We start from the raw sequence: 12,311 nt of genomic DNA on the forward strand, positions 1-12,311 counted from the left end.
ACCCTCAGACCAATGAGTCAGGGGTAGATTCCGGCCAAGGGCACATACCTAGGTTGCGATTCATCCCTGGCTCTGGTCAGGTCCTGTGGGAGACAACCAGTCAATGTGTCCCCCTCACCTCGATGTTTCTCTCTCCCTCCCTCTCTCCCTCCCTCCTTCTCACCCTATCTGATGATAAGTGGGAAAATATCCTCAGGTGAGGATTAACAAATCAATAACAAATAAAAAATCCTCACCTGAGGCTATGCCTATTGATTTTAGAGATTGGGAGCAGGAGGGAGAGAGAGAGAGAAAGAGAAATTGATGTGAGAGAGAACATCAATTGGTCACCTTCAGCACACGCCCTGACTGGGGATTGAACCTGCAACCCAGGTATGTGCCCTGACTGGAATCAAACCTGCAACTTTTTGGTATATGGGACAATGCTCCAACCAATTGAGCCACACTGGCCAAAACTCAGTTTTCTTTTTCTTTTTTTTTTTCTTTTTTTGTTCAGGTAGAGCGGGAGGGAGAGAGAGAGGAAGAGAGAGAGAAACATCGATGTGAAAGGGACACATCGAGTGGCTGCCACCCGCACGACCGACCAGGGCCGGGGACAAACTGCAACCGAGGTACGTGCCCTTAGCGGGAACCGAACCCGGGCCTCTCAGGACCGCAGGCCGACGCTCTAACCGCTGAGCCAAACCGGCCAGGGCAAGACTCAGTTTTCTTGAAGAGTTTTCGTAAACATCACAAACCCTACCTGTTTAGTTCTATACATTCAAATACCACATATGAAGATTTACATTGTGCCAATAAAGTAAAAATTCTAAGTCTTGTGTTTGAGATACAGAACTACAGTAGCAGGTACATAATGCAAGATGCCTAAACAGAACTAATATATCAGATGTGGGAGCTTAGAGGCTGAGGTAACCATAAGAACATAGATCTCCTGATATTTCACAGATTTCCTCAAAAAGGCATGCTACTCCCCCCGGGCAAGACAGGGAGGTTTGATCTTATCTGGATCTGAAGGATGAAGGAGACTCTAGTTGACATCTGGGAAGGACACAGATATGATCATGTCTTTCCCCTGTTTATAAACCTTTACTCCAGTGGTTCTCAACCTTCCTGATGCCGTGACGCTTTAACACAGTTCCTCATGTTGTGGCAACCCCCAACCATAAAATTATTTTCATTGCTAATTCATAACCGTAATTTTGCTACTGTTACGAATCGCCATTGGAAATATGGGTTTTCCAATGGTCTTAGGCGACCCCTGTGAAAGGGTTGTTGACCCCCAAAGGGGTCGCGACCCACAGGTTGAGAACCGCTGCTCTACTCCACCCTGGTACACATAGAGGGAAGTTCAAACGTATGAAGGTTAGTAATATAATCTTAAGATTTTTGACGCAAAGATGCCTAAATTCTGCTTTGGCCATGCCATCTGTGAGGTTTTTGAAGAAGAGGACAAAAGGGATAAATGATATTTGATAATCTAGGTGCATATGCCTGGTAATCTAATGTGGAAGTTTTGTTAAAACCGAGTGAGCATATGACTAAGGCTCAAAGCTTAGGCGGGCCTTTTCCACTCCCAAACCCCAGCGCACCAATGGCCAGGGCCCAGAGACTCAGTGAAAGGGGAATATGGGCCACACGCAGGGGAGAGGAATTAGGATCCACCCAGTGACCAGGTCTTAACTAACTATATGTGTAAAGACCCTGTTTCCAAATAAAGTTATATTGTGAGGTACTAGAAGTTAGGGTTCAACACATTAATGGGGGGATATAATTCAACCCATAACTGGATCACTGAGGGTGAATTTGGTGAGTACCTTTATATAGAATTAGCTTTAATAAAAAATATTAGAGCAAGAACAACAAATTCAATGACATTTTATTAAAGCAAATATGTAAAATAATTTATCAGACTTTCCTTCTATTTCTTACCTTTTCTCTTATTTTGGATTCTTTAGAATTCTTGGAATGAATAAAATGTTTGTGTAACCACTGGCTGTTTGAGTATCACTGATGTAGTCAATACCTGGGAAATATTGTTTATATAATAAGTGATCTTGGTTAAGTAATTCACTTATCTGGGCCTGTGCTTTCTTATCTGTAAAGCGAGAGGACTGAATTAGATAATCTCTATATCAGAAAAATCTCTTAAATTGAGAATCCTTTGAAGTTCTTTCTTTATAGCACAAAGGGGAGATAAACATTTTTGAAAAATGTGTGAAGAATGTTTGCTATATAACATATTAATAATTTAATGCAGAACAAACAATATATAGCTGGAGACCTGAGACACTTGAGAGAAATTACCTTTGGAGCTTATAGTATTTCTGCCACACTCAGGATTTTATCTGTTTCCCAGTGCCAGCCTCGTGGCTGGTATACACCAAACATGTAACGAGCACGAATGTGGGGTGTTGGGGTACTCCCTTTGAGTAGATGTGAGGAAGCAAGAGCCTTCCGCTCCGAGGTGTCCGCGACACAGAACTGCTCGCGTGTGTGCCCGTGTGTGTGCGCGTGTGCGCGCGCGTGTGCTTGGTGCACGTACTCACACGGTGCCCCCCCAGAACGAGACATGGCTTCACGGATGAGTGTGCATGAGGACCGCCTGAGCTTCTCCCTTAGCGAGGGTCCTTCCGGCAGTCAAAGGCAGTGTTATCGCTGAAAGCCACCTGCTCCTACTCGTGCCCTTGCCTCCCGCTCCCTTTATGAGAAGCAGACCAGCCCTTGGGGAATCCGAGGAACCAGCTACTGGAAGTGGATGGGGGGGGGCGGCTCAAAGAAGTCCCTGCAGAGCCCCAAGGGTGCCCAGACACCCTAACTGCGCGACGTGGCCACAGGCCGAGCAGACATCAAAACATTGATTTGCCCGCTGCGAAGCGTGTCTGCCCAGCCGCCGTCTTGCCCTCCCGAGAGCGAGCCCGGAGTCGGGGGCGCCGGCCACAGCCTCCAGGCCGCCAGGGGCAGCACAGCCGCGGGCGCAGCGGAGCGCTCCCGGCGCGCAGGCGCACTGCGCAGGCGCGGAGGAGGCCCCGCCGCCCAGTGCCCGCCGGCCCGCCGCAGCCGAGGAGGGGCGCTGGCTCTGCGCGGGCTGCGAGCATGAGCGCTGCGGGGCCCGGCCGTGGCCGCTGGGCGCGCGTGTCCCGCCTGGTCTCCTTCAGCGCGACCCACCGGCTCCACTGGTGGGTTGGACCCGCGGCGCCACCGGTGGGCGGGGCGCGGGAGGGGCCGGTGTGCGCACCGAGGGGGGCGGGCGCGCCCCGGGTGGTCCCTTGGCCGCCGGGCTTCGTCGGTGACACCGTGACTACCGGAGTGGCCGGCTCCAGAGGGGGCCGGGAAGCGTGGTGGTAACGGGCCGACCGCGAGAGACGGCTCTGGGTGCGGAACCAGAGGCCCTCCTCGCCGGCTCTGGGACCTGAAGCTACCCTTCTGTCCCTCCGCTTCCCCGCGTGCTCTCACGCTGTTACGTTCAGGTGACAGATGACATCGTGAACACCTGGTGTGAGCTACCGCAGCTGGTGTCATGACAGCGTCCCGTTTTACCCCCTTGACCGACCAGTCCTGGTGGCCGCGCGGCGCTTTGCCAAGGCAGCTCTGCCAGCAAGCAGCACGGTCGGCACTTGACCCCGGAGCTTGATGGCTCTCGAGTTGAATTTGAGGAGTTTTGCCACCCATTAGCAAGCTCCACTCTCTGAGCATCCACTTCCCCGTCTGTAAAACAAGGCTCTTTTCTATCTAGCAAGATTCGTCCATTCATTCCCTGGACAGGTGTTTCTTGCGTGCGTTGTCAGGTCTTGGGCTAGGTAACGGTGCGGCAGTCCTCAACACGCACCTGCCACGGCCTTCTGTGCGGAGTACAATCTGGGCAATACTGGGGAAGGACAGTGAGATAATTTTGTGCAAAAGTTTTGTGAACTGTAGCACTCTAAACGTTAGAAGGGCACGAGCAGGAGAAGGTGGGAGAAATAAAAAGGATCTCAAGAAGACAGGGGTTGTATAATAGAAAGCTTGAACATATAAGGATAGGAAGAACTCATTAAAAATGCAAAGATTGGACAGGTAGAGGTATAAACATCCATTAAACAAAGTGTTTTCTGCCTGGAACAACAATTGAGTATTGTAATTTTTTTTTTTTAATCCTTACCCGAGGATATTTTTCCATTTTTTGTACAGATAGAGTGGGAGGGAGAGAGAGGAAGGGAGAGACAGAGAAACATTGATGTGAAGGGACACATCGAGTGGCTGCCATCCACACGACCAACCAGGGCCGGGGACAAACTGCAACCAAAGTACGTGCCCTTAGCGGGAACGAAACCGAGTCTCTCCGGACCGCAGGCGGACGCTCTAACCGCTGAGCCAAACTGGCCAGGGCTTGAGTATTGTAATTTTAAAGTTTTAAAGAATGCCCCTCAGTGGACTGATGAAGTTATCAGTGGGCAGTAGTTGAGGCATCATAAAGCAAGGTTGTTAAAGAAGAGACTAATAGGTCATCGAATTATTTTTCAGAAGTAATAAGATTTTAAGCCACTTGAGGACAGACATCTTTTGTTTATCATTCAGCTGTGCCTGATCTGTAGTAGGTACTCAGTAAATGTTGAGTTGAAAAATGGAAGGGCCTTGAGCAGATCAGTTTTTGGAATCTTGCTGTGGAACAAAGGGTTGAATTTATGCTAATTTGTATGGTACAGTAGCCTGATTCGGGGACATACAGTGGTTCCTAACAAACAGCTGAATGATGAAACCCAATTGATTTATGATTCTCCATTTAATGAGCTAAAATCTTAATAAATTGTGAAGCCTATGTCATATTAACTTTTTTTTTTCTGGTCAGCAAATCTCTGAGTAATGAAGAAAACTTGCAACTGTTTGGGAAATGCAACAATCCAAATGGTCATGGGCACAATTACAAAGGTGAGAGTAAAACTGATGACATTTTAGCCCTTTCAATGAGAGTGGAAGAATATTTATCAAATATAGTCTTAATGAGTAAAAAACCTTATGGGCAGAGCAATAATGCTTTCAGCCTTGAATGAATAGTTAAGTGGAAGTTAAGTGAAAAGAGCTGTTACCTTGATTGGATGTGTCTTACTTTACCTTGCAATGAATTGTCTGCTCTGGTGCAGATAGTCCAAAACAGTGAATGGTTTAAATAATTTTTTCATTGGCCTTAGTGTACATAATGAGATTCTTTTGACACGTTTCCTTCTAATTTGGTGTTGAGGTTAATGTTACAATTAGGTTGTATTCTTTGAATAAATAATGACTGACAAAAAGGGAATTGGCTAGGAATGTGCTGTATGGTAGGAAAATAGGTTGGGTCTAAAACTTTGCTAACAGAGAAAATAATTCATTTATGCAAGAATAAGAGAGTTGATTCTTTGAGATAAAGCTGACATCTCATAAAACAAGTACGTAAACCATTGAGGATCACAGCATAGGTATGGTGGAGTAAAGACCAGGAAAGGTGTCAGAAGATCAGGATTTCTAGTTTAGTTACTGTCTCTAACGTGATCTATGATCCCTCTCATTCTTAGTTTGTTCATTTATCATATATACCTGATGATGCTTGTATGGAGCTGAAAAAAATATAAAAGTTCTTAATTTGTAAAGCATTCTGATTATCAAGATTTTTCAAGTGCTTCATACAAGCACTTGTTAATTTACAAAGCATAACTCTAAACTGTATACATTCATCTGAGTAAAGGGATAAGAATTTTCTCCACCCCCCCCAAAAAGGAGTTTTCGGTGCAGTACTAGCTTTGCTTGCTTAGAAGGATACTGCGCTCGATCGCACTTCCTGTACGCTTTCTACTACAGGCATCGATCGGGCAGCATTTCGACCCTACCTCATGGAGATTTCTAAGTGCATCAGCATTATTAGCAGAATTTACACCTTTCTTGGGTTTGGCTAAGCCCCTCTGCTTAGCTAAAGCTCTTACTAATCTCCTCTGTCTTGGTTGACTCTTGCTTTGGTTGATAAAAAATCTTAACTAAGAGAACAGATGTTTGGGGGGAAATATAAATATGGCTTTGTGGGGCAGAGATCTAATCACTTATGTTGCTAACTTGTGCTTGGATGTTAATCTGTTGAAAGTCATGTTGGTTTTTTTGGTATTTTGTTTTCTTATAGTTGTGGTGACAGTACATGGAGAGGTATGTGCTGAATATGTCTGTGTGGGCCCTCTTTCTGCTAATGTGATAGATTCTGTGTTGAAAAATTCTGTTGAAATCAGTACTGCTTCACTGTTGTCCTCTGTGTATGGTGAGCTGCTGCCCTTCCAGACCTTTCCCTTCCCAAAGTGTCATCTTTAATGTGCTATGTGTGGGCAAGCCGAAGAGTAGTGCAATGCAAAGGATGCCTGGAGCACTTGGTTCCCATGCTGAGACTGGTGATTGTGTGGGGATGAAGGCAGATTGGGCACAGTTTCTGCACATTGGACAACCTTTAATAATGCATCAGAGGTTTAAATATGGAGACATATTAGAGTAATATTTACCTGTTTATTCTTTAGATCGATCCTGTCACAGGAATGGTTATGAATTTGACCGACCTCAAAGAGTATATGGAGGTAATGGCATGTTTGGTGTTTATTATGTGCTCTTCGCCAAATATAGTGTTTGATGGTTCACTTTTCACTTTCCCAACCAAAGATCTCCAGAGGTTCCATGACGGTGTAAGTAAAATTGGGTGTGGGAGTAGGGGAATAGTTGGAGGAACTACTTTCATGTTTTTCTAATGGTGTTTGGGTGACTTAATGGAAATTAGTCACAGTTGTTTTACAACAATGGAAGTAAATGTAGCATGCAAATCTTGTATTCCTTGTTGGCATATCCTGTTGTCCTACATTTAACAAATTCTACTGTTCTTGCAAGATACAGCTTTCTTCTTGAAGCATTTTTTTTTCCTCTGAATTTTTCTTATGCCTTTGATCACAGATTTTAACACTACTCTGTTTTAGTCACTCTAGCTTTATTATAAAGTCACTGGGGCACTTCATCATAAAGGTAACAAAAGAATGTGTTCAATAAAAGACTTACTGATTGTATCATTTTAGAATGTTTGCATTGTAAGAGACCTTAGATAGTGTCTATGCCAACTTCTTCATGCTGTAGATTAATTGACTTGCTCTAGGTCATAGGGTTACTCCTTTGCAAAGTTGGAAGAAGATTTGCTTGTATCCAGCTTAACTTTTATTAGGCCATCATTTCACCTGTTTACTTAATTCTTTGTTTCAGATCTGCTCTTTATTTATTTTTTTTCTTTATTGATTTTTAAAGAGACGAAGGGAGACGGAGAAAGAGTTAGAAACATCAGTGAGAGAGAACACTGACTGGCCGCCTCCTGCATGCCCTCCACTAGGGATTTGGCCCACAACTCGGGCATTTGCCCTGACTGGCGATCGAACCAGTGACCTCTTGGTGCATGGGTTGACGCTCAACCACTGAGCCACACCGGCCAGGCCTTACTTTTGTTCTAAAATTTGACATTTGTTTCATAAAAATGCTGTTACTAATAATCATTACTTCTTTCACATTACTTATCCATATATTCAAGTTTGCCTACTTGGCATCAGTGTTTGAGCTAAGTACTAGGAATGCAAAGATAAATGAGACGTAGCCCTTACCCACAGAGTGCTCATATTGTTTATCTAGGAGGTAAAGAGTAAGTTCTCACAGGGTGAAAATGTGAAGGGATTGAGAAGTACAGATTGGTACTTACAAAATAGCCATGGGGATGTAAAGTACAGCATAGGAAATATAGTCAATAATATTGAAATAACTATGTATGGTGCCAAGTGGGTCCTGGAAATATCAGGGAGATCACTGTGTAAAGTATATGGTTATCTAACAATTATGCTGTACACCTGAAAATAATATTGAATGTAAAGTATAAGGGAAAAATTAAAAAACTTATAAAAAAGAGTCTGGCCGGTGTGGCTCACTGGTTGAGCGTTGACCCATGCACTAAGAGGTCGCCGGTTGGATTCCTGGTCAGGGCACATGCCCAGGTTGTGGGCCCCATCCCCAGTGCAGGGCATGCAGGAGGCAGCCTGTCGATGTTCTCTCTCATCCATGTTTCTGTCTCTCTCTCTCCCCCATTCCCTTCCTCTCTCTCTAAAATCAATAAAGAAAAACAAATTAAATTAAAAAAGTAAGTTCTCGGTCAGTTGGTTGAATAAATGAATAAGAGAATGAAAGACCAAACAGCACTGAGCTCAAAGTACTTTTGGAAAACTATAAGAACAGAGTTCTTGCATTTACTAGGGACATAAAATATATAAACACAGAGTGTTATACAATACAAAACAACAATATGAGATGTCCTAAGCAAGTGGCATGATTAAATATACCTTTGCGTAACACCTTGAAGGACGCCACACGCTCCCATTGGTAAAAATGGCTTATCATGGCACACACAGTCAAGTTGGAAAGAGCCCTGTTGCAGATGCTTCATGGGAAAGCTGGGACTTGAACTGGGATTGAAGACAGAACAAAAATACTTATTTTATTGATATCCGTGTGGATATCATTTGAACTATTTTAAAGGTCATTGGATTTAGGACTTCTTTTTTTTTTTTTATCCTCATTCAAGGATATTTTTCCATTTCTTGTACAGACAGAGTGGCAGGGAGAGAGAGGAAGAGAGAGAGGGGGAAACATCGATGTGAAAGGGACACATCGAGTGGCTGCCACCCGCACGACCAACCAGGGCCGGGGACAAAGTGCAACCGAGGTACATGCCCTTAGCGGGAACCGAACCCGGGTCTCTCCGGAGTGCAGGCGGACGCTGTAACCGCTGAGCCAAACCGGCCAGGGCAGGACTTCTTTTTATATGACTGTGGTTTTGGTCAAAAAGTGACTGCTATTTTTATAATTAATGTACCCTTGTTGGACCATACCATATGGAAAATTAGATTGTTTTGATTTTGTACAATATAGCTAAAAATAAAAACTTAGAAGATACTCAGATTTTGTACACTACAGCTAAAAACTTAGAATAAGGCAATTGCAATTCTTGCCATCGATAAGGGAAAACATGTTAATGTATATAAGCATTAGGAAGCAATAGCATTTACGTTTTATATTCTTCTGAGAGCTCAAGATCATTCTTAAATTACTCCTTAGAGCAGAAATTTAGAACTAGTAACATAATTTCAGTTTTAGTCTGCTTTATAAAATGTACTCACTGAATCTTTGTCCTAATGACATTGTGGCATTGTCTTGAAGGTGAGACTGTTATGGCAAAGTACTTTTGGTAACTTTTTGGACAGAATTGCAAGAGTGTTAAACAATTCTGAATCATGATGGCTTGTTGTGAGAAACCTTTAGTGAATCCTCTACTTTTTGGTTTTGTAATTTCTTTGCATTCAGTAGAGGAAGATAACAGTATTATGAAGAGCTTACTTTATTTCACAATTTTAAACTCTCTGAAGTTGCTTTGTAAGACACAGATAAAGTATGTAAGTATTGAGTTAGTGGCTGAATGATCAGTTTGAGGCAAAGGTGGAACACTTCGGAACCTGAGTAACAAATGGAATTGATGCCCTCCCTTTGCTTTGTCTGTAGGAGGCAATCATGAAGCCCCTTGATCATAAGAATCTGGATTTAGATGTGCCATACTTTGCAGATACTGTCAGGTGGGTGTGACTACCTTACCTAATACAGACAGTAAGAAAGAAGAGCTGATTTTAACATTTTATCTGGTTGCTGTGTGATTTCTAGTTTTAGTTTAATGACACCTTTTAAAAATAGAATTTCTGTTCTCTGTAAATATTAAACATGAAATTTTATTTATTTGTCTTTTGATCTTCTCTCCTTTTCTTCAACAGCACGACAGAAAATGTAGCTGTATATATCTGGGAAAATCTCCAGAAATTTCTTCCCGTGGGAATGCTTTATAAAGTAAAAGTGTATGAAACTGACAACAATATTGTAGTCTATAAAGGAGAATAGCCCTTAGGGGTTAATACCATAGAAAGATTAAATGTCTTGCCATATTTGAAAAATATTTTTATCCCTTTGGACTGTTCAGAAGTCATCACATAGTTGTTGCCCCTCCACACTGTGTTCTGGAGGGCCTGAGAAAATCACTTCATTTCACAGTTTCAGTCTAGAACTGTTTGAAAGCAAAAGCAATCCACTTTTGTTTTTCCATTATCCATTTTTAGTATTCATTTTTTTCTGATACAATATAAATGGCAGCAATGTTTATAAGCCAGAGTAGGTGAATCTTTTAAAAATTACAATACATGTGAATGCAGAGTCTGGAAACCTATATTTCTTAATAGATTGAATTCTTTGATTACTTTTTCTAGGGTTTTCTACAGACACAAGTTTATTCAGTGAAAATTAGAAACACAGATTATCTGAGACAATGCGTTGTGGATGGATATACAAGGATTAAAGGAAATGCTATTTTAGTGCACATTCTTCACTGCAGTTTTGCACAGCTTGTTATTGAAATATCAATTGTTAGTGAGCAACAGCACATTGAACTTCTCGTAGAATATCAGTAAACTACTTATTGTGTATATTTGTTTAAGTTTCCAAACCTGATGGTCATCTGAAAAATTTTAACTCAGAACACTGAAGAATAATCATATATTAAGCCCTGTTAAAATAATCAACATGAAAAAGATATATTACTCTGTAAAGCAGCTCTTGTATATAATTTTACCTACTTGATTTTATTGTGTTCTGATCATAAAACTTACCTGCTTAAGTTAAACTGTATTCTTGGCTTTTATCTCTGGTATTTTCCCCTCATGACTAAATCCACAAGAAAGTATTTGCTTTACTTTGTGTTCTTGTTTGTTTTCTAAACTTCTTAAATACAGGGTTTCGTTTTCCTTTCCGTATAGCCACTCGTAGACAGTGGATTCTCAGAATGTTGCCGCCTGAAAAGGCTGAAAGGACTTGCATGGTTACTGCTGAACTAGGACTTTTTCAAAGGAGTGCCCTTTTATCTGGGGGAGCGAGCAACTGCAGGAATTTAATGATAAATTTTGACAATAATACAGTGCCCTCTTCATTAAATTTGGTTTTTTAAATTAATTCATTTGTTTTTGTTAAAGATGTTTCTCCTTTTTCCCCCATTGATACCCCTCCCCCCCTGCCCTGTCCCCAGCTTTGTTGTCCATATCCATTGTTCATGCATACATGCATATAAGTTCTGTGGTTTATCTCTCCCCCCCAACCCATCTTCTGGGGATTGTCAGTATGTACCCCACTTCCATGTCTCTGGAACTACCCTGTTCCTCAACTGTTATGTTCATTATATTTCACAAATAAGTGAGATCATGTGATACTTGTATTTCTCTGCTTGGCTTGTTTTGCTTAGCATAATACTCTCCAGTTCCCTCCATGTCATCTCAAAGGATAAGAGATCTTTCCTTCTTACAGCTGCATAGTACTCCATTGTGTATATGTACCACGGCCTTTTTATCCATTCGTCTACTGATGGACATTTGGGCTGTCCAGAGCCTAGCTATTTTAAATAGTGTTGCTATGAACATAGGGTACATATATTCTTTCTGATTAATGTTTCAGGATTCTTAGGGTATATTCCTAGAAGTGGGATCACTGGGTCAAATGGCAGTTCAATTTTTAATTTTTTGAGGTAATACCATATTGTTTTCCATAGTGGCTGCACCAGTCTGCATTCCCACCAGCAGCGTACTAGAGTCCCCTTTTCTTCACACCCTCGCCAACACTTGTTGTTTGATGATTTGTTGATGGCAGCCATTCTGACAGGTGTGAGGTGATACCTTATTGTTGTTTTAATTTGCATCTCTCTGATGATTAGTGATGTTGAGCATTTCTTCATATGTCCCTTAGCCATTTGTATGTCCTGTTTGGAGAGGTGTCTAATTAGTTTCCCTGCCCATTTTTTAATTGGGTTCGTTGTCTTTTGTTGAGCTATATGAGCGCTTTATATGTACTGGAAATTAACCCCTTATCTGACGTATCATTGACAATTATGCTCTCCCATAGAGTGGGTGGCCTTTCCATTTTGATGGTTGTTTCTTTTGCTGTGCAGAAGCTTTTGAGTTTGATGTAGTCCCGTGTGTTCATTTTCTCCTTTGTTTCTGTTGCCTTAGGTATTGTATCAGTGAAAATTCTGCTGCGTATGATGTCTGAAATTTTGTTGCCTACATTTTCTTGTATGATTTTATGGAGTCATGAGTCACATTTAAGTCTTTTATTATTTTGATTTTATTCTTGTGTATGGTGTAAGTTGATGGTCTAGTTTTATTTATTTTTTTCATGTAACTGTTCAATTTTCCCAACACCATTTATTAAAGAGGCTGTCTTTA

At 42.0% G+C, this 12,311-nt stretch overlaps 1 protein-coding gene across 1 annotated transcript; it reads left to right on the plus strand.

Moving 5' to 3' along the window:
• The first annotated feature begins 3,093 nt into the window (after window positions 1–3,093).
• On the plus strand, window positions 3,094–11,014 carry PTS (6-pyruvoyltetrahydropterin synthase). Its single transcript, XM_036258768.1, has 6 exons — window positions 3,094–3,176; window positions 4,826–4,905; window positions 6,125–6,147; window positions 6,507–6,563; window positions 9,562–9,632; window positions 9,825–11,014. Exons 1-6 carry the CDS (start codon window positions 3,094–3,096, stop codon window positions 9,946–9,948), a joined length of 438 nt encoding a protein of 145 aa, XP_036114661.1. The 3' UTR covers window positions 9,949–11,014.
• Window positions 11,015–12,311: the final 1,297 nt, after the last annotated feature.

Source organism: Molossus molossus, unplaced genomic scaffold (genome assembly GCF_014108415.1).
Source record: "Molossus molossus isolate mMolMol1 unplaced genomic scaffold, mMolMol1.p scaffold_m16_p_13, whole genome shotgun sequence".
In the NCBI taxonomy this organism is placed as follows: Eukaryota; Metazoa; Chordata; class Mammalia; order Chiroptera; family Molossidae; genus Molossus; species Molossus molossus.